The sequence below is a fragment of the Glycine max genome, chromosome 20 (genome assembly GCF_000004515.6).
Source record: "Glycine max cultivar Williams 82 chromosome 20, Glycine_max_v4.0, whole genome shotgun sequence".
NCBI lineage: Eukaryota > Viridiplantae > Streptophyta > Magnoliopsida > Fabales > Fabaceae > Glycine > Glycine max.
In genome coordinates this window covers 30,357,191-30,383,994 of record NC_038256.2, presented here as the reverse complement: position 1 = coordinate 30,383,994, position 26,804 = coordinate 30,357,191, and the positions used below count along the sequence as shown (strand labels likewise).

The 26,804-nt window shown below is 33.5% G+C and overlaps 2 protein-coding genes across 3 annotated transcripts; one reads left to right on the top strand and one right to left on the bottom strand.

The window, feature by feature from the left end:
• Positions 1–13,896: 13,896 nt before the first annotated feature.
• LOC100820220 (WD repeat-containing protein 55) lies at positions 13,897–18,958 on the bottom strand. Of its 2 annotated transcripts, XM_006605685.4 has the most exons (13): positions 18,765–18,958; positions 18,582–18,669; positions 18,402–18,474; positions 17,712–17,818; positions 16,878–16,920; positions 16,727–16,783; positions 16,258–16,334; positions 16,063–16,111; positions 15,915–15,961; positions 15,728–15,801; positions 15,382–15,437; positions 14,311–14,431; positions 13,897–14,180 (listed from the first exon to the last, which is right to left on the bottom strand). In XM_006605685.4, exons 1-13 carry the CDS (start codon positions 18,826–18,828, stop codon positions 14,110–14,112), a joined length of 927 nt encoding a protein of 308 aa, XP_006605748.1. In that variant the 5' UTR covers positions 18,829–18,958; the 3' UTR covers positions 13,897–14,109. The 2 variants fall into 2 exon arrangements, with proteins under 2 accessions (XP_006605748.1, XP_025983381.1); XM_026127596.2 differs by lacking the exons at positions 16,063–16,111; positions 16,258–16,334 and having other exon boundaries at positions 18,765–18,957.
• Positions 18,959–21,341: 2,383 nt separating this feature from the next.
• On the top strand, positions 21,342–22,205 carry LOC102670268 (uncharacterized). Its single transcript, XM_006606769.1, has 2 exons — positions 21,342–21,713; positions 21,816–22,205. Exons 1-2 carry the CDS (start codon positions 21,342–21,344, stop codon positions 22,203–22,205), a joined length of 762 nt encoding a protein of 253 aa, XP_006606832.1.
• The last annotated feature ends 4,599 nt before the right edge of the window (positions 22,206–26,804 follow it).

Sequence of the window (26,804 nt, the reverse complement as noted above, 5' to 3'; positions counted from 1 at the left end):
AAAAAAAGTCTAGATATGTACTAACCGCATCACTACTTTTACCAATCACACCACTATCTCATTATATTTGGCTGAAATTGATTTTGGTGGCTTTTAATTGCCAAAAATTAAATTTTTAATTTTGAAATGAATATTGACGACTTTTGAGTAATTAAAAATTATGTTATTAAATATTTAATAGACACATTATTTGACAAAGAAATTTAAAATAATTTTTTTTAAATATTAAGGAGTAAATATAAATTTTTTTATCATAAATAAAAAATAAAAGTTGAATACATATCAGGATCATAAACATATATTTTAACCTAAAATTTATTGTTGAGAGATAATTTTTTTTTAAAAGATCGTTGAGATAACTTAAATATCCATGTTAATTCCATTTAAAAATGAAAAATCAATTATACTGAAATATTAAAGAAAAATGCGCCAGCATGTGTTCACGTATGTATGTTAGCAAACAAATCTTGAAAAAATAACGCCGAGTTAGGTAGTGAATCAACTCCTATTATGGAAAAGTGTGAATAAATATAATTAAGAATTAAATTATAGTGTACTTGTAAAATCTCTTTTAATGACATATTGATATACTCTCACGATATAAAGTTAAACTAATGCAACCGAGGTCATTTAACATTTTTTTTTTTAAAAAAAAAACCTTGAGTAGGTGACAAGCTGTGAAAAGTGAAAACTAATTTACCAGTAGGATCTCTCAGAAATGGGTCGGAAAACAGCATCAATATTTAGTTTTCAACTACCCTTGTGTCGGCCTAAAAAAATCACCCGTCTTTGGGGCTTCTATATAATTCAGCGGGCTTTGATAACGGTTTGTGTACTGGGAATTTGGGATGATTGTGAATTGTAATTAATTGCAATAAAACTCTCAGATTGTTTAAGCTGTTTGGATACCCGGAAGCCACTGGTTGAAAGTTTGTTTTAAGAATTATATAATCTTAAATATATTTTTATTTTTAATAAATATTTGATTTTTATGTTTATTTTTTAATAAATTTTTATTTTATGTTAAATCTCTAATAAAATAATAATTTTATTTTTGATCTTTGACACTTATTTTTTATTTCTAATAAATTAGCGAATTTTGTGTTTCATTCTTGATAAAAGAAAATTATTCGTTATTAGTTGGGTCTAAAACAAAATTCTCTAATTTATTAGGGAACAAACACACAATTTGTTAATTTATTAGGGACTAAAACAAAAGTGTAGTTTTATTAGAAATTCAATGAAAATAAAAAATTATTAGGAAACAAACATAAAAATTAAATATTTATCAGGGATAAAACATATTTAAATGAATTATATAAAAAAATTTGGAGTCACTAGTTTTAGGTTTTAAGAAAATGAAAATTATCATTTTTGTCTTTGCTGAATAATATAGTTCTTTTTCATATTGAAAAAAATCATATTGATTAACATTTTCATCTTTTAAAGATAAAAATTTTAATTTTTATCTAGATGAGGCGAGAGTCATAGAGGTGCACGATGAGGGTGTCCTTGCCGATGTCACTGGAGTTGTTGATGACGATGATTAGAAAGTTAGGGTTTGGGGTGAGAGGCTCTGAGCTAAAAGGGTAGCCTATTGAAGCTTCTAGGGCGCAGAGGAGGTCAGAGCATTTTGCTTTTTCCAAAGTAGGGATTGGGATGGAGTGTTCTTTGGACGTCCCCCATTTTGGAAGAGGAGAAAGAGATTTTTTGAGTGAGGTCACAAAAAAATGGTGTACGAAAAGCATGGAAGACTGAGCATCAGAATAAGGAGGTGCATGAGAATGAGGAGAGAAATTTCAAAAGAAAATTGTCTTTGAATACTTAATTTTTAAGACAATTTTAATAAAACTGTCTTTGAATACTTAAAGATGATTTTTATAAAACCGTCATCGTACCACTCTTGTTATTTACAAAATTACCACTACATGACATTTTAAGACTATTTCACATAACCATCTTAGAATGTGCGTCGTAAAAAATAATTTTTTTATAGTGTCTCTTTAAAAATTAACGTGATCAACACCAAATCTTGAAGAACAACTCATTTCTAAATTTCTATTTTTCGAACAGTATGCTTAATTTTACATCATCAACAAATGGGCTTGCATTGCTTGAAGCTTGGATTAGCTCAAGCTTTCAAGTATTTTTAACCCATATGATGTAAAATTTTTAGGTATGAAAGCACAAGTATATTTATAGGAGACAATCATTATTTAAGTAGGATAATTTTATTATAAATAACAAAATTTCTTTTTCAAATATTTAATATACTCAACACTCCAATTTGAAATCATATGTTAAAACATTAACCTCGTATGAGATTATTCATATGTTCGTTGTATGTTTGATGTGTTATTAATATGAGTGTAAAAAACACAAACAAACACACACTAAATACCCAGTATATTAATCATGCAGAAAAGATGGACCACTGTCTCTTAGGTGGATACAAGTTTGATATTAGCCAATCATTCAAACCCAAAATCAAAAGCAAACCAACTTGTACAGCAAGCAATGGATAACAATGTATTCTACATTTTGCTCTTCATTTCGTTGCAAAGGGGGCCAATAATATTAATTTGCTAGTGATCACTCCTCTTTTAGAAGACACATTTGATCTTGTTGGAATAATTTCAAGGACGGCCCTCCCTAGAAATTGTTCCACTTTCATCGGGGGCATAAGAACTTTGGCGGTAGGCCGTGTCATTTCTACGAATCTGGACAGTGTGTATAGGTGTAGGTACTATAAAGTCAATTCTTCTTTCTTTTATAAATTTATTTTTTTTAGTCGTTAATTACTTAGTATATATATATTACTTTTAAAAAAATTCATTGATTAATTATTTGAGTAGTTGTGTTTGAAAAAGGAAAAGCCTAATCTTTTGTCTGGATGGAGTATTTTCGGAATTCAAAGACATTGAAATACATGACATTTAAATTTTTATCATTTTTTAAATATTTTGTTTGGATTAAATAATTCAAATATGTTATATTTTAAACTACTTGTTTGGATATAATAATTCAATTTCTGTTAATACAAAATTTAATTTTAAGATAATTATTTAAAAATTAAAATTTTAATATTAAATTTTACCAAAAATAAATTAATCAAATTTTATTGATTAATAATTCACAAGTAATTTTAATATTAGATAATTTTTAATATTTTAAAAATAATTTTAATATTAGAAATATTTAATAGTTTAAAAATAATATTTTACACTTTTTCTGTTTATAAATTTACAAAGTATTTTAAAATTACAATTCATATAGGAATTCATTGCATTTTTAAAACACCTTTAAAATTCCATAACTATTACAAAAGTTCAATACAATATCCCACAATACGACATAAGCTCTTTTTGAACTAAAAGTAATGAAAAAAAAATCAATTTTGATCACAAATGATTCAAAGTAACAATATCACAAACAATAAAAAATAAACTCTAAAGAAATTCAAGTTGCTTTGATGTCCCAAGCAGGGGCGAGCAATTTCAGGCCCAAAATGTTGAACCCAACTTAAACTAACACATCTTATTTTAGGGCCATCTCCACTTGATCGAGCTATCAGTTTAAGCTAGTTTGGATTAAGCGGGTCATAAGGATCAGGTGGGTTGAAATGGTTTTGTCCAAAATCATCCAAGTACATTACTCTCGAAAATTCAATCTCTGATTACCAAATTTACTCCCCGGTCTCAACCCCCTCAATCCCTGCCACCTTCTCGACCCACCAATCACTATATACACCTCATTCCGAATTCGAAACCAGTCAATGTCCGCCCATATCGCTACCCTCATTTTCAGAAGGCCGAAATTGAAGCTTAAGTTGACTCCATGCTCCATAAGGGGTTAATTCGCCCAAGTACTAGCCCTTTTTCTTCTCCTGTTCTTTTGGTCTGTAAACACAATGGAACATGGCGATTTTGCATTGATTATCGCGCGTTGAATGCACTCACGATCAAAGATTATTTTTCTATTCCCATGATTGACGAAGTCTTGGATGAGTTAGAAGGGGCCTGTTGGTTTTCCAAATTGGACTTGCTGCAAGGCTATCATCAGATCTTGATGCATGAAGATTATGTCTTTAAAACTGCATTATGAACACACCATGGACACTACGAGTTTAGGGTGATGCCATTTGGGCTGTGTAATGCACCTTTGTCATTCCAAGCCACTATGAACACACTTTTTTGACCGTTTCTCTGATATTTTATTATCGTCTTCTTTGATGACATTTTAATATACAATCTTACATTGGACAACCATTTACTTCATTTAAAGAAAGCATTTCAAGTTCTGTTGGCAAAGCAATTTGTTCTAAAATTTTTGAAATGTTCCTTTTCCCAAAACTAGGTCGAACACTTGGGCTATGTGGTCTTATTGCTAGTAGTGGAACCCGTAATGACCAAAGTCCAAGCCATTCAACAATGGCCCAGACCACAATCTGCAAGAGCTCTGCCTAGCTTCCTGAGCCTCGCAGGTTCATTCGTGGGTACGCTACAAATGTGGCACCACTAAACAAGCTTACGACAACAAAACCATTCAAATGGACTCTGAAAGCTCATCATTCCTTTAGTCAACTTAAGGAGGTTCTCACCACGGCTCTAGTCCTCCATCTGTTGGATTTCACTCTTCCTTTTATGGTGGAAACAGACACATCCGGTGTCGACATGGGTGCAATCCTATCCCAAAAGGGTCACCCTATTGCCTTTTTCAGTAAGTCATTTCCTCCTAAATTTCCCTGTGCTTCCACCTACGTCAGGGAGCTCTTTGTGATTACGGCTGTTGTAAAAAAATGGAGACAATATTTACTTGGTCATCGTTTCATCATACTCACAGACCACCAAAGCCTCAAGGAGTTGATGACGCAAGTGGTACAAACGTCGGAACTACAGATGTACCTCGCGTGTCTCATGGGTTATGATTATTGTACTTAGTACTAGTCTGACAACACCAACTTGGTGGCGGACGCATTATCTAGAATTCCAAAAACTCCTTCTGGAACACTGTTGCTATTAACAGTGCCCTGTTTAACATTTTTGGAGAAATTGAAGAGCAATCTTACTCAAGATCCTTATTTTGTCCAATTTTGGCAAGCTATCATTGACAAACCTGACGAACATCCTGAATTTTCCATCACCCAAGACTTAATTCTGAAAGGAGGATGAATTTGGTTACCCCAAGGATCATCCTTTATCGGGACCTTACCCACAGAGTATCACTCCACTCCCACGGGTGGTCACATGGGTGTCGCCAAAACCATGGCAAGACTGACTGAAAACTTCTATTGGTCGGGACTCAGGAAATATGTCGAACGCTTTGTTGCTTCATGTGTTGATTGTCACACATGAAATATAAGACTAAGAAAACAATGGGACTATTGTGTCCTTTACCAGTACCGTGTCGATCATGGGAGGACCTTTCGTTGGATTTTATCACTAGCCTATTGGCATTTTGCGGTTACATTACCATTTTGGTTGTCATCGACAAGTTCTCGAAGGGAATTCACTTGGGTATGTTACCCACTCATCATACCTCATATTCAGTCATCGTCTTATTCATGGATATTATTGAAAAAATTCACGGAATGCTGCAAAGTTTAGTTTCTGATCGCGATCCTCTGTTTCTTAGCTGTTTTTGGAATGAATTATTTTAGTTAAGTGGAACATGCTTATGAATGAGCTTTGCGTATCGTCCATAGACGGATGGACAAATAGAGGTATTGAACCGTGTTATCGAACAATATCTTGGAGCTTTTTTTCATAAGAAGCCATCGTCCTAGGGAAAATTTCTCAATTGGGTTGAGTGGTCATACAATACATCCCGACACTCTGGTTCGAGAGCTTCCCCTTACAAAATTACTTTTGGCAAAAAGCCTTTCAATTTTTTGTAGTATTTGGCCGACGCTTCTAACATCGAAGCTGTTAATGAATTGCTTACCAATAGAGAAGCAATTTTCGTTGAATTTAAGAAGAAGCTCTTAAAGGCTTAGGCAATTATGAAGTAGTTCGTGGATACCAAACTTAAAGATGTCAAGTTTGAAATCGGCGATTGGGTTATGGTCAAACTCCGACCTCACAAGAAATCCTCTGTTTGGGGTCAATCCACTGAATATTTGAAACTTGCTAAAAGGTTTTATGTGCCCTTCCAAGTCATAGATAGAATTGGCCCAACTGCCTACAAACTTCAATTACTGGAAGAAGCGTGTATACACCCCGTATTCCATTGTTCAATACTCAAACCTTTCCATCACCCACCTTCTAATGACAACCTTCCTTCTTTAGCTCTACTAGTGACTTTTGATGATGATCACCTCATAATCACTCCTCTATCCATTTTGTACACGCGCAAAACAGTTGATTCCAAATTGCAAGTTCTGGTCCAATGCCAAAGATTGTCACTGGACGACACCTCGTGGGAAGATTGGGATCAACTCCAATCTGATTACCACCTTGAGGACAAGGTGCTTTTGGATGGCAAAGGGAATGATAACAATTAAGCGAAACCAGAAAGCAAGGCCACAGAGGAGGAGCATGGTCCCAACTTACCTTAAGGTGCTTTTGGATGACAATATGATTTTGTGTAACCGTTTATGTTGAGTTGGCTACTTGGGGGGGACAACTTCCTTGATCTTGTCTATCATTGGAATATTCACTATCTTTCAGTTAGGACCTTGTCACTACAGAATTCCAAATTTTGTTATTACGCTTTCATTATAAATATTCATTACTTGTAATAAGGAAGGATATAGGAATGAAATATTACCTTCTTCTATATCATTCTTTCTTCTCTTTCCTTGCGCTGGTGGAGGTCTTGACCCTCGAAGCCCAAATTTGTTACTCGACCCTAACAATAACCTTAAATAGATGACATAGGTAGGATTCAAACTGTTGGATCGAGTGGCCTCAGAATAATTAAGAAGGGAGGGTTGAATTAATTATTCCTAAACCTTTACTAATTAAAAATTACTCTTTTAAGGCTTTTACTTATGTTGTTAAGAGATTATGGAGTAGAAGAGAAACTTAACAAAAAGTAAAAGCGGAAATTAAATGCACAACGGAAAGTAAAAGAGTAGGGAAGAATGAAACAAACACACAAAAGTTTTTATACTGGTTCGGCAACAACCCGTGCCTACCTCCAGTCCCCAAGCGACTCGCGGTCCTTGAGATTTCTTTCAACCTTGTAAAAATCCATTTACAAGCAAAGATCCACAAGGGATGTACCCTCCCTTGTTTTCTTTGAACCTAGTGGATGTACCCTCCACTAGAACTGATCCACAAGAGATGTACCCTCTCTTGTTCTCAGTCAAACCCAAGTAGATGTACCCTCTACTTGTACCACAAAGGATGTACCCTCCAATGTATTAAGACAAAGATCTCAGGCTGTTAAACCTTTGATACTTTGTTAATGGGGATACAAAAGAATTTTCAGGCGGTTAAACCTTTGAACGCTTTTGTATTAGGGAATGGGAAGAATCAAAAGAATTTTCAGACTGTGTCGTGTTGAATTCTTTGACAAGGGAGAAGGGAGACACAAAAGAATTCAGACGGTTAGTCCTTTGTTCTTTTGGAAAAGGGAGAAGAGAGACACAAAAAGAATTCAGGCGGTTAGTCCTTGGCGAATTCTTTTTGGAAAAGGGAGAAGAGAATGAAAAGGATGAATAGCACAAGTTTTCAAGGTTTAGAAAACCAGAAAACTTCAGAAAGCTTTTGGTACAAAGAAGAAGAAGAAGTTCAAAGAGATTCAAAGAGATTCAAGGCTTGTAAAGGATTGTATTGAAATGATTGGAAAAGTATTCAAGATTGTTGTTAGAAAGATTGATTGAAAATGCAAAACAAAGCCTTGCTTTTATAGACTCTTCATGTCTGGTCAAGAGGGCCATTCAGAAGAGTTATAACTTTTAGAAAAACTTAAAACCCATTTGAAAAAGTCAAAACCTTTTTAAAGAGTTACATCTTTTGATTTTTCAGAAACAGTCACTGGTAATCGATTACCAGATAAGTGTAATCGATTACACAAAGCTTTTGAGTGAAACAATGTGACTCTTCATTTTTAAATTTGAATTTTAACGTTCAAGGACACTGGTAATCGATTACCAAAACATTGTAATCGATTACAGCCTTTTGAAAATATTTGGAACGTTGTAAATTCAGTTTGAAAACTTTTTCAAACTCATTTTGCTACTGGTAATCGATTACAACAATATGGTAATCGATTACCAGAGAGTAAAAACTCTTTGGTAAAGGTTTTGTCAAAAACTCATGTGCTATTCAAAGTTTAGAAAAAACTTTTTAATACTTATCTTGTTTGAGTCTTTTCTTCATTCTTGAATCTTGAGTCTTGAATCTTGATCTTGATTCTTGAGATCTTGAATCTTGATTCTTGATTGTAGACTTTCTTCTTGAGTCTTGAATTCTTCTTGATTCTTGAACTCTTGACTTGTTATTGATTCACTTGAGTTGTTCTTTGATCTTTTGAGCTTTTTGTTCATCACCTTTGTCATCATCTTTTGTTGTCATCATTGTTATCATCAAAACACCTTTGAATTATTGTTGATTCATCATGAAGCTTTGCTTCCACACAAACATGTTTTGACTAGATGACAAGTGATACGCCATTAGAATATTTTGCCCATTCTAAGAAATTTATAATGTGGTCAATTGCTTTAAGAATCACTTTACCTTATAGAATCTTATGAATCAACATGAAAACTTTTGACATCTCATTTATCTCAGGAACTTCATGTTAAAACAAAAGTTCTCGAAATCAGTAAATTAAACGTGTAACAAGTGTTATGCCTTCACAATACTATTGACTATATTGGGCATAGACTATATCAGACAATCTTTTTTTTTTCCTAAGAAGAATATAACCAATTTTCATATAATCGACTATGATTTGATTATAATAACTACTTATTATGTGTAACACCCTCATCTATAATTTTTAAATTAATGATAAGCCAAATAAGATTGTAATTAGTATTTTACATTCCATGAATAGTTGGCAATTTTAATATTTATTTCAGGTGATAATTCTGAAATAACTATTAAAACTACAATTATAAGAAATTACCAATTTTTCTTCAAACATGAAAATAAGTCTATATAGTTTCAAAATAATTATTTGAACTTAGAATTATGTTATATAGGAAAATATTCAAGCAGTATAATTTTCTCAGAAAAATATTAAATTCTAAGAAAATACCGTTAAAGGCTTAGTGTCTGAGAAATAAATAATATGTATAAAATTTTCATAAAATAATGATAAATTCACAATGTCAGTTTAGTTCAGCTTATATACATTAAAAGATAATTTTGGGTAGGGGTGGGTAAACGGGCTCAGGTCCATGGACTGACCCGCGGAGTCCGCGGTCTGCACGGGTTACGGACCAATTTTTTTAAATGGTCCATGGTTATATCATATTTTTGGGTCCGTCCCGCTTAACCTGCGGACTATGCGGGTTTAGTCCGCGGGGTCCGCAGATTGCCCACAGCCCGCATTAGGTTTAATTTGTGTGATCCTAACTTAATTATATTATGTTTGATTTTCTCTTTTTCACTTTAAACTTTTTTTTTTAAAATAACAGATAAAGAAATATATTAGATAAGATAAAGATATAAAGATAAAAATAAAAAAATTTAAATTAAAAGATGATAAAGATAAAAAAGGATAAGATAAGAAAAATAAAAGATAAGAAAAATAAAAGATTAAGATAAAAAAGATAAGTGATAACCTGCTAAAAATCTTCTTTTTTGATATTTTCTCGATCTTTTTCTCTTTTAATCTATCATTTTCATATCTAAAAGTCATAAATAATAAAAATATAAATTATTATCATTTAAGCCAAAAGTAATTGTTAAATAAATATTTTTAAAGATATTTCAATATATTTTTATTATAAATAATAGCTCATATCATATTTAGTAGTTGTAGCAGGCTAAAAACATTTTTTCTCCTCACGTGTGCTTAACAAATATCGAACTAGGCTTCTTGTTGATAATATATACTAAAAATTGGTTACTAATATTTAATATGCAGGGTGAATAATATGTAATAATTATTGTCTTTTAATCACTTAACTTGATTTTATTCTAATATTTATTATTATTTCGAGTTTTAGGAAAAGAAGATGAAGATATGGAGATGGAGAAGCCTCAATCTACTTCAAATATGAGATCATTTGTTGTTGGAGATGTTTAAATTTCATATTTTAGATTTATTGCTTGGATTTTCTTTTGTTAAGACATTATTTATTTTATTGATGTAATTGACTAATTATTGAGATTTTATTTACATTTGTATTGAACTTAACTTGATTGTATTATATTTTTATTAAAATTAAAATTCTTTTAAAACTAGGTCCGCGGACCGGCCCGTTTGACCAGCGGGGTTCGCGGAACGGAGACGGACCAATTTATTTGGTCCGTGTAAGAAACGAGACGGATTGGACCGGTCCACTACCAATGCGGGCTTATGCGGACGGGCTTTACGCGGACGGGTTGGCCCGCTTACCCACCCCTAATTTTGGGTAAAATTTGAGAATTTTTAAGAAACAAATAAAAACATTGAAAAATTAGACAAAAAAAATACTTAGATGATTTAAATAATTAGAATTTATCATAAAATTTTATTTTGATTTGTAACCTTAAATATAAATTAAGTTCATTAAAAAGTTTTGACTAAAACTAAAATTGTTTGACCAAAAAGTTAAAAATTTGTCGTATAAACTTACACAAATAGTACCCTAAAACACCTGCTCATCTATAAAAAGAGATGTGGATCGAACTATAAAAGGTCTTCTTCAGAACGTTTAAAGTTACACCCAACCGTTTTCTTCTTTTAAGAAGTTAACTACATTCTCATCTGTCTTTCTCTTATTCTCTATCTATGTGAGACTCTGAACCACCTATTCAGTTGCCTCTCTCATCTTCCCTTTTTCAGATAAACTCCATAAAATCACTTTTTTCAACCCATCTTTTTCACAACTGCACTTTTGTCTTCACATGGAGTATCCAAAAATCAGAACGCAAACCTCATACTATTCTTCCTTACTGTTGATTCAAGGCAAGGGAGGAGTGAGGTGGTTCTGTATGTTTGTATTTTTATTTCTGCTATGTTAAAATTATGTACTGACCTTTTATTTTATCTCGTATATTTTGCTGTTTCTGAATTATATACTAAGAATTTATAGAGTTCTATTTGTCTGGGTACTGATCATGACAAACAGACACTACTATTTTCTTGTGATTTTCTTAAAGATAGAAAGCTGTTTTTGCTACTCCATGCAGTTACTCGTTTTTTTTTTAAATAAAAAACAAAAACACTCACTTAGCTTTAGAATACTGAAACATACCTTTTTTCTTTGTCTTTCTCGGTTCTATACATACCCAAGAAGGCACATGCTTATTACACTGTTTTGTACATAAAAATAATAATAAGATGCAAATGATATAAAGGTTCGGATAGTTGGAAGAGAAAAACAAAAGAAACTTCTCTATTTCAAGAAACAACTTTTTCTTAACAAAGAATAGTTATAAACCAACAAGGAAAATTTTAACCTCATGTGTCTATGTCTCGGGTTGGAAGACAGAAACATAGGAAAATCACTTTGTCTCTTTCAACCAGTTATGTTAAGGTTTGTGGGTGTTTGACCAAGTGAAGGGATCACAAGAAGAAAAGGTTTATTTTAAATTAGGATCCAGCTGCTACAAGTTATAACTAAACCAAAAACCATTTTAACTTCCCGAGTGTGAACATGGGATTCTGGTTTTTAATAGAACCAATTTTCTTATCATCATTTAAATCTTTCTTACCCACCTTCTTTAGACGAGAGTTGTTTTTTTTTTTTTTCATATAAAAAAAAATAAGTACAGATTTGGGGAATTGGTTTCAGGTATAGAATAGTCAAGATGCAAGGAGGATCTTTTGTTTATTGAAAGATGAATGTGTTATTTTCGGTTCTGCTGTTTAAGACTTAAGGTAGAAACTCCTTGCTGGAACAAAACCATTATTATTAGAGCTCAAGAGAGATAAAACTGAATTGTTATTGAATTGAGATTAAAATCTAAAATGATACAAGGGTCTCATTATATATAGGTATAGAGCCCAAAGGAAAGGAAAGGTAGAACTAAGATATAAGAGTCCTAAAAGAAAAACAAAAATAACTATCTTTTTGTTAATTGTTCCAAAGGAAAGGAAAGGTAGAACTAAGACATAAGAGTGAGAGAGGTTCAAACTTGAAACTTAAAAAACTTATCTCATGTTTTCGGGGCATGGGAAAGGAAAGTAAAAGAGCCGTGAAAATGAGAGATCGGGTTTAAAACAAATACATGCACACGGTATATAAAATATGGTAATTTTCGTCATTTCAGCCTGCTTTTAATGCTACACCACCTATAATAATAAGGAATGGAGGGAGAAATGATAGTAACTTCGAATTCTTCCCATTAATATTTTAATAAAAATTAATGAAAAAATACCACCTAGAATAATAAATGTTTGTGGCATTTGTTTGTCAATTAACTACAAGGTACCAATTAATATATATTCAAATTTTATTTTATAATACTACAATCTTGTATAGGAATTTATAATAAATAATAAATTTATATAATGATAAAACATAAGAATAAATATTATCTAAGGTGTAAATTTTGCTCAATATATTTAATATATTAACATACTACATACTAGTAATATTGTATAAAAAATAATATGTTATCATTTATATCAAGTGAATTATAAATACATGCACTGTGAAATTATATAAAATCATTTTTAATAATTTTATAACTAATTTTTTTTGTTAATTGATATTTAAAGTATAATTTATGAGATTAAGAATTTAATATGGAAAATCAATTTAATCGGTTAATATATTTACTTCAAATAATTAATTTCCCTCGCTAATTAAAAACCATAGATTCTTTTTTTTTTTTTATTTTAATTATGTTTAACTTCACCCAGAGTTTCCAACCAAGACATTCGTAATAACACAATGCTATGCCTCCAAGTTCCATGATGGGGGCATGTTATGGTAAGACCAAGAGATACTACACCCTTGAGAATATCTATTGTGACCATCTCCCGCCAGTTTCACCCTGAACTACTTAGTCTTAGACACTGGTAAGTTTTAAGGCTGTCACCAATTCTTGGTAGTTGGTAAGTAAAGCTGTGAATGGGTTGATTGAAAGTATACTCGCTATTCTTACGATTGATTTTTTTTTTTTCTGGACTAGCCGTTGTCATTAATACCATTTCCTTTATCTAGATCACTCCTATCATGAGGCTTTGGATGACAAGATGAAAATTATGATAATAACTCCTTATTGGATAACAACTCAAAGTCAACTACACTAATTACTCGTGCAGGAGCACATGACATGAGCATATGCATGCACACAAACTCCCACACCTTATACTGGCATATGACAATTCTTCCTTTCGAATTGCTTTCTCGGTCCATGGCATTTTTCTATTCTAGATTAGACCCTTTTGAGAGTAACCTTCAGCTTAACTTGAGAATCTAATGCAACTTCTATTGTAATATATAAAATCTTAGCACGTTGTAGGATTAAATTCTCATTAGAATGATGATTAATGTTGTTTACAACTATACTATGTGTAGTTTTATTTCGAACCTTACTGCTTATACTGTATATAGCAGCAATCATTGTCAATAGTGCCTTTGGTTATGGGTTATTGGAGTTCCATTACATTTGAACACAGCCACCCTGCGTAGTTACAATTTACAACTAGTTAACACTTAGGACAATCCACTCTCCAAGGCAACTCAACAAATAAACCGTTTAAACGACTTTGAAATTGGAACTTTAATTAAACAACACAAAAAAAATATAATAGGAAAAGACAATAAAAATGGTCACTATATTTCATAATTTAACATAAATGAATTACTTCATATATTGAAAGAAAAAATTATATCCTTGTACCAATATAACACACAAAAAAGCCATCATCTGGACACGGTCCAACGTATGTATCAATTTTTTGGAGGGGCGCCTTCAACTTAATATTGATTAGGAAATCAAGGAAGTTTTCTAATTGGGTCAACACATTTGAACAGAGATGCATTCAAACCTCCTATAAATCTGCAAAGAAGTTGTTCGATCCACCTAGGGCATTCCCATTATTTGCATTCTTTCTCTTGTTCCCTGAGAAAGTTGTCAACACACATATTTAAGCACAGCATACACATAGCCTTCCAATGACCAAATCATGTCTATACTCCCTTTTGTTATGGACTTTCTATAACATTCACATTTATCACAAATCATATCTCACCTTTACTATTCTTTGAAGGATCATCATCTAGATCCATCTCATCATCGTCACTGTCAACAGCTCCAGCTTCATTACTTTGTGTGTTTCCTGAGCCTTGTAGAATATTATCCAAGTCCCATAGCTGCATGAAAAGAAAATGTTGGATGTTCAGACAACTAATTTGTTAGTATAATCTGTACAAAAATATAGTAAATATATAGACATACTTGCATATACAGACACATGCAACCAATGGTTTACATTTTTAACAGTGACCTACCCTCCATTATTAATAAAGACACCTCAGATAGACAAACCATATTTTAAGCCAAACCATTGCAAACTCATCCAACCAGTACGTCAAAATATATGTTCTTTTTTGTTGTTTTAAGGAATATGGACCATATTAACTGATTTAACTTCTATATTTACTTGCCAAAAACTATAACTTAATGTAATCCCATTGGTAATATCATTGCATATAATCATCTGTCCCCTTTTCAGTTGCAAATGTCCATCCCAATTAAGCAATACAAGCACTCTGGAGGAAATTATTTTCTTTTACTTAGAATTCTAACCACTAAGAATCCCCTTTGATATTAAAAGGGTTAAATTATATAGAGATATCTGAATTCTGAAACTTTTTTGTTGTAATCCCTGCACAGAAAAGTCTACACTTCAGTACCTACATGAAAAATTATTTACAAAATAATGCTAGACATTTATTGAAGTTATGGCAGTATTAGAATTTTCTTTCATACAGGGACCAAAAGAAAAAATGATGTTAAGTGTAGGGACCAAAATGTAAAAACTTTTTATGTAAGGACAAATGAAGTGTAAGATTTATTAACATAGGGACTAAAACAAAATAATGATCTCAAGAATAGGGACCAAATCTAATACCATTATTGCATCAACACACAGTAAGAATCAGTTTATAAACTTTTTTTTCATGTAGGAACTAAACTGTAGGTTTTTTTCATAAAGGGACTGAAACGGAATACTGAGGTAAGGACATTTTTAATTTAACCTACTTAAGGATCAAAAAAGAGGAGACAATTCCTACAAATTTTACAGAGTTAGGAAAAGTACCTTTAACATTTGATCATGGGAAATGCTTCCAAGAAACTTCCTATCATGAGAGAATGCTACAAGACCAAAGAAACCATAAGTGATTACTAGAAGTTAGGAATAAAAGAAAAGACATGAAAACATACAATAATGCATGCTAATGCTTGAGCACACAATAATGAGGCTGAAAGCAGCAAAAAAAATATCATACTAGGCTGAAGTCCCAAAATACCTCATTAGACATGAAAACTACAGAATTAATGCTAAGATACAGTAAAACTACAGAATCATGGCTTAAAACAATAGAGTCCACATGCAGACAGAACCAGTCAACATTAAATGCTCAGAGGAAGAGACTGTATGTTACCAAGACACTCAACAGGATATTCTGAGTGTTCTGCAATTGGCTGGATGACTCTGTTTGGTAATATCCCAACCAGGCTGAACAATAAAAAAAAATCACTAATATAAATGAAACAGAGAACAACGGAAATAAAAGATTGAAATGTGATTCAAACAAGAGGAACAATGCTCTCAAACAGAGAAAGACTGACTTGATAATTCTATTCTCTGATCCGGTAATAATCCTGTCTTCATCAAGCTAAGATTAAAAAGAAGAAAAAAAAAAGTTTAATACAACACCTAAGGATGGTAAGAAAAACCTGCTGAAGCTGAAATAATCATGTTATGATATTGATTCACCTTCAACATAGCATCAATAGAATTAGAAGAGAGATCAGTAAATCGATCGCTGGAATTGAAGAAAAATAGTAAGATCAATCAAACAGGTATATAAGAAATACAAGAGAATGAGAACATCCTTAATGTCTTTCAGCTTCTCCTACAGAAACAAAATCATATCTATCACGTAATTCTGATGTGTTCCACATTATATACCTACAATCCTTGAAACATCCCCACGAATACAATAGAATGATTCCAGTTTGTGATCCACATACAACTTTCCTACCATTCTAGTCACCCAGCCTAAAAAACATAGGCATCAGTTATGTGATCATTTTAGAATGTGTCAAACATAGTGCATCTTTCATTGCAAGGAAAGAAATTGACAAATAGCCTGTTTGGGTTTGCCGTAAAATCATAAATAGTTGCATTTTTATTAAAAAAAAAAGACACTTCAATTTTTTGAGGTATTTAGCCAAAGTATAAAGTACTTTAAGTGATAATAGAAATAGAAAATATACTGTTAAAATCAAGAAGAAATTGCTTCTCCTATGAAGCAAGAATAAAAGCAGATAAAAACATTCATTGAAGTTCTTTTTCATAGGAACATTTTTAAAAGAATCCTGTAAAAGAATACAAATTCATTGCAAAGTCATGAGCTTAGAGCCTTAGACTATGATACCTTCATTAAAACCACAGACAGTAGCTCATCTTCAGAAAATTCAGATTGAGCTTGCACCTGTCAGTAAATCATGAAAAGGTGGGTTAAAATTCCAATGTAATAAATAGTTTATGTTTTAAAAGGAACTAGAAAACACAGATATACAGCTTACTTTATTTCTTCGAAGATTGCAAACAGACAGAGTCCCATCTCCACTTAACAACAAAAGAAAATTTAAGGGGAAAAAAGAATTTAGACTATATTGATAAGTAAGGAAAGTAGAATTTGAAAAACAAATGGTTATATTCATCAAGCATATTGCAAGGCAATTCAATTATTAACAGCAAATTAGAAAAATATTTTTCATAAACAAGGAAAACAGCACTGTTAAAATGTGAAAACAGTTTTAAGTAACTGTCAGTTGTCAGCAGCAAGGTTAATTTCAAGGATATAAAAGGGGGGCAGGGAGGGATCAAGGTAATAAATTAAAACACATGTTTGGACAACTAATACTAATTGTTGCAGAACAGTTCAAATATGAAATAAACATGTTTATTCATAAAATCCAACCAGCATATGTTAAGGAATGGACCTAAGTTCCCTAATAAAATTTGGGCTAGACCAGCTAGTTAATAAGCAGACATGATAATTAAAAGACATAATCTTATTTCTACAACAGTTAATAATACCATTGGCCACAACAAGTTACTATTATAAAATATAGATCAATACAGAAATAACTTGAGGGCAAAAAAATGCTATAAAATTTTCAAATATAAAATATATGATTATCTTGTACTTATGGTTTCTTAATTAAATGCAAGTAAGAATTTGAGAGAACACACATCATTCTTTTTATAATTACAAATCAATTATAAATTGACATGGCATCCCTCTCCATAAGAAAGTTAAAAAAAGATATTTATAATCACTACCTAGTGACAACTAAGTAACTCTTTTCTATCCATTGGTATTTTGGGGCAGGTGAAGTTAGAGAATTAGCTACCTTGTTGCCAACAGTTTCATTGCATCAGACACAAAAGTAATGTCTGAAATGTAATCTTCATGGGAATTAAAAGAATTGCAACAAGAACGTTCTCTGATATCCCATACCTACAAGAAGGAAGAGCTAAATGAAAAGCATTGAGAAAACACTATCACCTGGCCTTCCCATAACTCAAACATCAATATTGCAACCATCTTCAGAATAGTAATGGGTGGCTGTAAGTTGAATAGTGGCTAAAAGATGCCATAAAAGTGGGAAAAAATGTATGACAATTGACAAAAAGGAAAAAAAAACAATAAATCAAACAATATTCAAATAAGGAATGGTGCTCATAGCAAAAGGGATTATAGATGAATTGATTGCAAATTTACAATATCTATTATTGTGGTCCAGATATTTACATGAGATGAGAATAAGAAAGTGATCATTGGACACGATACTTTCTGTGCTTGCTAGGGGCATAGCACTTTCAAATTAGTCAAGTCGTGACTAATTAAGCTTCATTAATTTATAAGCTGGGCAAAGACAGAAATTTTAAAACAAATGAGCAATCTATTATTACCATCCACTATCATAAAAATGACTGAATATCTACGTCAAAATTTATCAATGCAGACCATAACGTAGTCTGAATATCAGAGCAAATACAAATGCTAAGAATTTGAAAATTGAAATTAAAAAAAGAGTTACCTTTATACAACCTTCATCATCTCCCGAGGCAACAGTTGACTCAGTCAAGTTTATCAATCTATTTATCGCAGCCCTGCATCACAACAAAAACCACAAACAAATTCTAAAGCAATGAAGATACTTGTGAATCTACTGTAACCCAAATCATGACAAAGGTGTAATTGCAGGAAATTTGATCACTCATGAGCATCATCAAGACGAGCAATTGTAGATCCAGTTTCCACATCTGTAGCCAGTATTAAGCAATCCGGAGAACCTGTCAAGATCGCTGAAACGCAAGCATAGCAACAAACATTTTAAGTTCAAACCCATCCAAATGAAATAATCAATCATCAACATAATATACAAAATAAAGTGCTTTACCACGTCCACCGTTGATGAATCGAGCAGCCCTGCAGGACTCAGTGTGAGCATGAACTTCCAGCATCCTGAAACTAAAAACCAAAAAGAATACAAGAATGAAAGTTAGCAGCAATTCACCAAAAAGAAATACAAATTAGCAGAGCAAATAGCAAATAGCAACCAACAACCAACACTCAGCAAACAAAAATAAAAGGTTCAGAATTTATACCTCACAGGGACATGTTTTTGTGTATATTGCTTTTTTTTTTTTAAAAAAAAAATTATGCCTGAACCATCATTTTATTCATATTAGTAGTTACTTTTTTTATTTATTTGCTATTAGAAAATGCATATGTATATGAGAAATGAAAAATTGAATTTATATTACAAAGTTAACTTGATAAATGAGGGATTTTATTGAAGCATCGCATGAAAGTTAAATTACCAAAGCAGAGACATGAACCACTACATGTCTTAATATTTAACTTCTGAAATTAAAACAACAGACCATTCCCTTCAACTTCTTTTAAAATAATTCTAAGTTCTTGAAACTTAAACTTTAAACATTAGATATCGATTATTCTTTTTTCCTTTCTCTCATTTATTCTAACACATTCATCTAATACACAACCTTAATTTACTGAGTATTTTGTATTTATTTAGCACTCAATTTTATCATGCAATACTAGGCAATTAAAGAACTAGTTAGGTATATGGTAGAAAAAGTTAAATGTTGATGAAATACATATCTTGATTTAGAATTGAATTGACGATCGTCTCTGTTTCTAGATGGACTACCCTAGATAGGGTTGGAGGCTACCTATCTAGACTCCAAAGCATCAAGTGTGTGTATTCTACTCTATCTCTAGGCCACACTCTAAACAGCTGTGATTTATATAAGCATTAGTTCTTCAAAATTTCATCAAAATGAGCTAAATTCCTTGACAGCTGTGATTTATATAAGCATTAGTTCTTCAAAATTTGATCAAAATGAGCTAAATTCCTTGGCAGCTGTGATTTATATAAGCATTAGTTCTTCAAAATTTCATCCATGGTTACAAGTGGATTTCTTACAGAAGAGAGATCAAAATAGCAGTATATTTTCCTTGAGATGTCAAGGTAGATTAGTTTTGTTAGCAATGTGAAACTAGAGGTGCCATTTACCTTGATAAGAATATAGCCTTGTGTAAGCAGTTGAAGATACTTTACAAAAAATGGTAGCCTCATTGGCAGAGAAGTGCTAAAAGAATGTGAAACAATCTTTACCCTCCCCTTATTTTATTCTTTGATTCATTTATCTTGTACAATATTTAGATGATCATTAATTTGTGTCACCTTATCTTATTCTTTTTGTGCTTACTTTCTCTGTACACAAAATGTATGTCATGGAACAATATCACATGTAGTGCAAAGATTTTAAATTGAAGTCGTAGTCCCAGTTTTGTCTTGATCCTAAATATTAGAGAAAATTACAGATATTGTAGAGATTAAAAAGTCTTGAATCCTTGATGTTGCAGTTGCCTACAGGTTTTTAAAACCTTGCATACAATGAGTCGATGATGAGGAGCTCGACATTGGGAATTTCATGTCATATGTCTGACATTCTGAAAGGGTATAAAGTGCTAATGTCATAGACAAAGCTACTAATGAGAATCAAATATAACTAATGAAAAAGAGACACATTTATTTGTTCCACACGTGCTCACAGACAAAGCCTTTTCTTCATATTCATTTTTTCTGTACAGTTTTTTTCCCCTCTAGTGACTAGCGTGCTCTATCCTCTCTGCATCTATCAATGATGGCTTTGTATACATTGCATCAATTAGAACATCAAGCAAGGTTGATTAGCAACAGTGAAGTAGAGCTTGTGATGGAAAGGTGCATTGATGATTCTAAGCAATGATGTTGTACCACTCTCAACAATGTAGATAGCTAGAGATAAACCGAAGATATAGAGAATGGAATTCAAAAGCTCCTGCAGTAGTATAAAATAATGCTAACACATAAAGTTATTGATACTTAGCATATAGCAATAAAACTGACTCAACTAGGGGATTCTCTTGTCTTATAAATTCTTCCTCTTAATCTTGTCTTATGTTAGAAATGTATTTTGGATTGGGTAATCCATGATACAAATGTATTACAGATTAACCAATATGCAATACATTCATGCCTATCACAAATTTCTCAATCCATAATACACACTTCCTTCTTCGACACCACTGTTGACCTCAACCACTACCTCTCCAACTCATTGGACTCAAGTTGATAGTTGAAACTACTAGAATACAAAGCTTGTGCCTGAAGAACATTTATAATAAAGGTTCACACTTCAAATAGAACAATTTCATACCTAGCATGCCTTCATTCCACATGTCCCTCCTAATCAAGCAGTTCTGAAAAGATCATGTCCAAGAAACATACAAAACTTAATTTAACCAAATTAGTAAGAAACATACAAATTTTAATTTGACCAAATTAGTAAGAAGCATACAAAACTTGTATTAGAAAAAATTAGTAATGACAAAGCTTTGTTACCAATTATTTTAATATTTAATTTTACCAAAAAAAGTAAATGTTCTTCATGATTTCAGGATCATGGTTAGAATAAGAGGGTTAGCTCGTGCCTCAGGTACTAGTAGAGGCAGAGACATGAGTCAGGATGCACATTATCCTGAAGTTCCTCAACATAGGCCTACTGCTTCAGTACGTAGGCAATGGGTTCATGTGACTGAGGACGTTACTCAGACACCTGAGGATGTGCCTCAGTTGAATGAGGATGTTCCTCATGTGTCTGACGCTACTCTGGAGTTGACAGGCGTAGTTGATGCTGCGGACGTAGAGGGAGTGGCTACTGATGGTAGTGAGGGTTCACTTGCTGTTGATGAGGGATTCCCTGGTGGGCCACGTGACCCATCGATTTTGGTTGGTTTTGCTAAGCATGTGGAACATAGCATCTGGAGTGGACAGGTACTTACATTTTGACGTTCAGTAATTATATGATAATTATTTATAGTTTGATTGTTTTTGATATAGACATTTTTATAAACTGTTATGTGTTATTCAATTTAGGAACGACCCAATCTGAAGTTGGTCTCCCATGGTAGAAAAGTAGATAAATTTGGGAGACCAACGCCTGAGATAGAAAGCATGATTGCGGCCACCGGATTGAGTCCACTGATCAGGTGTTCGGTAATCACCACTGATCCTGGACTTATATCCGCCTTCTTCGAGAGGTGGCATAGGGAGACCAACACCTTCCACTTGCCAGTAGGAGAGTTGACGATCACTCTAGATGACGTGGTGTCACTCCTACACCTTCCCATCACTGGCGCGCTGCATACCTTCGAGCCGCTGGTTACTTCCGACGCAGTCATGCTTTTGACGGAGCTGCTTAAGGTCAGCCCTGAGGAGGCTAGAGCTAAGACCCGTCAAGCTGGTGGGCCTCATGTTTGGTTGTAATGGCTTCGAGACGTGTACGAGAGCAAGTGCCGGGCCAGACGGTGGGTTGTAGCAGCCCGTGCGTACCTCCTCCACTTGGTCGGTTGCATTCTTTTCGCTAACAAGAGTGCAACACATGTTTATGTCATGCATCTGGAGGCTTTTAGGGACCTGGCCCAGGCAGGGGGATTCTCTTGGGGAGCGGTTGCGTTGATCCACTTGTACGAGTATCTGAATGAAGTGTTGCAGACCCCTACACGGCAGATAACCGGTTACATTACATTATTTCAGGTAAATATTGTGTTACTTATAATTTAAATTGAACTAAGACGAAATTCATATTTTTTTTTTATTGATGTTGACTTCGTGTTTGTAGTGTTGGATATACGAGCACTTTCCGATGGTGCATCAGTGCGTCGTTGATGATGCTTATGCTGAGGCAAGCCCACGTGCCTCCAGGTGTCTTACGGGTAAGGCTCATATGATGAGGATCAAGGGAGCCCCATACCGGGCACCTATGGAAGCCCTGACTGTCACGGACGTGTCATGGATGCCCTATGCTGAGCACCGGGGAGTTAGGGGCTTCGACCTGATCTCATCGTACACGGGCCAACTTAAATGGGGTCAGATAGTAGTCTACGTTCGACCAAAGCGGGCGCTTCGACAGTTCGGGTACATTCAGACCATCCCTCCACTGCCTGTTCGTGATTCGTTGACGGGTCCTGATATAGACGACTGGTGGCTGCACTTTTCAGACCATCAAGTGCCCATGGGGGAGATCTATGTAGTTCCTAGCCAGGTGGCGCCAGACTACATGGATTGGTTTTTTTGGATTTCGCACCCGTTTGTCACGCCGACCGAGGACGATGCTGAGCCGAGACATCCGCCTACCCCACATGATGAGGAGTTCATCGAGCCACCTATCCTGGAGGTTCCAGTTGCGTCCGATCTCCCTACGCATTCAGTGGTAAGCTAAAATTGTGTACTTTTTCATAATTTAAATTTTTAAAAAATGTGATACTAACTTTGTTATTTTGATTGTGACAGGTTGACTGCCAAGGATGTGAAGCGATGGTTGAAAATTTGGGAGCGATCGCTGAGCATTTGGAGCGGGTCATCAACCTCAGGATGGTCACTGAAGGCATTGACTTATATGACATCATGGCTCGTTGCCTGAGGATAGCTAGAGGTGATGCCGCAGATGGAAGTCTTAGGCCGTGACAAAGACGACACATAGAATTGGATACATATTTTTATTGTATTTAAAGTTTTAATTTTTGTATTCCTTTATATATGTGATAAGACACATATACTTAGACCATTTTTAATTTATGTCTCTCTCTCTCTCTCTATATATATATATACTTTGAAATTTAAATATAAGCCATACACACGTACATAGAGAGAGTTAAAAATTATCTATCCAAATAAAACAAGATACAGGTAAATAACTAAAAATTATGAAATTATAGTAGATGATAGGCGTTGAAAAAAATTATAATATTCGAATAAATAGAAATAAAATGAAAGAAATGAATAAATTTCTTTGGGCCTGTTTGGGATAATGGAAAACAGAGTAAAAATAAATAAATAAGTTATTTAGAAATATTCTATACTAATAAAAATGTAATTTTTTACTCCACTAATAAAAATAGGATTTGGACCGTTACAATATGCCTAAGTACCCCTATTCGGCATTTTTTTAAAAAATTATGTGCGAGTCGCCTAAGACATTCGGGGGGTGCTATTTCTCATGTTTGCACGTCAAGGAACTAAAAAAAATAAAAGTGTCGACCGGTTCCATCGAATGGGACCTGAAAAAAAAAGCACAAAAATAAAAAAATAGGATTTGGACCGTTACAAATATGCCTAAGTACCCCTGTTCGGCATTTTTAAAAAATTATGTGCGAGTTGCCTAAGACATTCAGGGGGAACTATTTCTCATATTTGCACATCAAGGAACTAAAAAAAAATAAAAGCCTCGACTGGTTCCATCGAATCGGACCTGGAAAAAAAGCACAAAAAAAAATAGGATTTGGACCGTTACAAATATGCCTAAGTACCCCTGTTCGGCATTTTTTTAAAATCATGTGTGAGTCGCCTAAGACATTTGGGGGCGCTATTTCTCATGTTTGCACGTGAACGAACTAAAAAAAAAAGCGTTGACTGGTTCCATCGAATCGGACCTGAAAAAAAGCACAAAAATAAAAAAAAAATAGGATTTGGACCGTTACAAATATGCCTAAGTACCCCTGTTTGGCATTTTTTTAAAATTATGTGCGAGTCGTCTAAGACATTCGGGGGGGGGGGGGGTACTATTTCTCATGTTTGCACATCAAAGAGCTCAAAAAAATATAAAAGCCTCGACCGGTTCCATCGAATCGGACCTGAAAAAAAAAGCACAAAAAATAGGATTTGGACCGTTACAAATATGCCTAAGTACCCCTGTTCGAAATTTTTTTAAAATTATGTGCGAGTCACCTAAGACATTCGGGGGGCACTATTTCTCATGTTTGCACATCAAGGAATAAAAAAAAAAAATAAAAGCCTCGACTGGTTCCATCAAATCGGACCTGGAAAAAAAGCACAAAAATTAAAAAAATAGGATTTGGACCATTACAAATATGCCTAAGTACCCTTGTTCGGCATTTTTTTAAAATCATGTGTGAGTCGCCTAAGACATCCGGGGGTGCTATTTCTCATGTTTGCACATCAAGGAACTCAAAAAAATAAAAGCCTTGACCGATTCCATCGAATTGAACTTGAAAAAAAGCACAAAAATAAAAAAGGATTTGTTTATTTATATGATTTTTATCTTTAAGGTAAAATAATTTATCGGTAATATAAAGATTATTTGGTAAAATATTTATTTATGAAATTATTTAAATTTATTTATATGATTTTTATCTTTAAGGTAAAATAATTTCATAAGATTTCAAAGTAAAATTAAATTATTAGTTATTTATTTTTTTTAAAAAGAAGTAATTATATAAATTTATTAATCAATTACTATAATAATAACATACTTTAACTATTTTACATAATTCTGAACATATTATAATTAGTCATAAAAGTTAGAAAAACAATTAATCAGTACCAACAACATTAAGCATCCACTTTTCATATATAATACACATAACAAATGGGTCACAAACATAACAAAGCGACAAAGAGTTGTTTACACACTAACACATTACATTCAATTCATCATGGTGGACACAAATATAATTTGCATGAAACACCACAAAATATAACTAGCATTCAATCCTGCAATGACGTAACCACCTCGTCCTCATTTTCCATTACCAGTTTACTAAAGAGAGCCAAAATTTCTATTGGCACAAATTGTTTCCAGTAATTGGACTCTACCAACACCTTCAACACGTCGTCGTCAGATTTCAGCTTACTAATTTCAAATTTTATAACTTTGTCAGAATACTTCAAATGAGCAGGTTGTCAAAAAAACAAACGCCTTACAACTTGGGATTCATGAATCCTATGAGGAGGATTCCCTTTAGGTGCTACTTGCTTGATCAAATCCTTCAGTTTATCTAGGCTACATCCTTTTGGAATATCAAATTTTTGGGGATTTTTTCTCGTGAACGCGTAACCTATAAAGTTGTTTTGGCGTGGCATGTTCCGCCTTCCGTTATAATACAGAACCGCATCATGAGTAGGGGTCATAGTGCATTCAAGTAAGTTTAAAATTCCATTTGGTGTTCTACTAGCGGTGCATAACAACTCAATCGGTCCAACACATGAAAATCGATCATTACACATTAACATTGTGTTCACATCCATGTCATCTTTCAATTGCATACATTGGAAGTGAATTTTGTTACTTGTATCTTCGAGTGGTCGCCGGTAATGAATTTCATCCACAACTTGATTGTCATTTACCTGAAGGGTGTTGTGTATTCTGCTTTTAAGAGTTGCAAAATCGCACATGTTTGGTACTCGCATGGGCACTGAAGTTGAACTTTGAAAATAAACCCCACACTTGTTGTGAATGATGGATCCATTTGGAAAAGTGAAGGCCAACCTTGAGTTAACGATCGTCTGAGAGGAAGTTTCTCCTAAGAATGCCATTGTTTGTCGAATTTTTTTTGACAGAATGTGAATACCACTTTATGTGCGAAAGATGGGCGCCTGGCCATGTCTCATTTATACACATGGCATGCAGGTGCGTGGCTTCACTTTTAACAGACCTGTGATCATTTTCTGTTTTTAAATTTACAAGTAAAGCAATGTCGTGTCACGTCATTCAATGTTGTGTCACGTTAATAATTGTCATGTCACATTAATCAATGTCGAGTCAAATCAGTCATAGTCATGTCGTGTCACGTTAGTCATTGTCGTATCGCATCACTACTTGTCCTCTCACATCAATGAATGTCGAGTCACGTCATGCAACGCTTTATGACTTACGACATTGACACATGACAAGCACGTAATTGCTTTTAAATGGACAAGATGATCAATTTGTTCACGCAACAATTCATTAGTATTTCAATACTGACATGTTACATCAACATAAATCCAATTGTAAATACAAATACATAAATGTTACAACTTCAATGTTCATTTGGGTCTACATGCGTTGTTTTAATTGTCATTAGG

Excerpts from the sequence above, each read along its gene's own strand:
- LOC100820220 (XM_006605685.4), bottom strand. The coding sequence starts at position 18,828 with ATGCTGGAAGTTCATGCTCACACTGAGTCCTGCAGGGCTGCTCGATTC. Across the intron at positions 16,112-16,257 it reads GGATGTTTCAAGGATTGTAG|CGATCGATTTACTGATCTCT; the intron begins GTATATAATGTG and ends CTTCAATTCCAG. Across the intron at positions 14,432-15,381 it reads CCCATGATCAAATGTTAAAG|CTATGGGACTTGGATAATAT; the intron begins GTACTTTTCCTA and ends CTTTTCATGCAG.
- LOC102670268 (XM_006606769.1), top strand. The coding sequence starts at position 21,342 with ATGGTTAGAATAAGAGGGTTAGCTCGTGCCTCAGGTACTAGTAGAGGC. Across the intron at positions 21,714-21,815 it reads ATAGCATCTGGAGTGGACAG|GAACGACCCAATCTGAAGTT; the intron begins GTACTTACATTT and ends TATTCAATTTAG.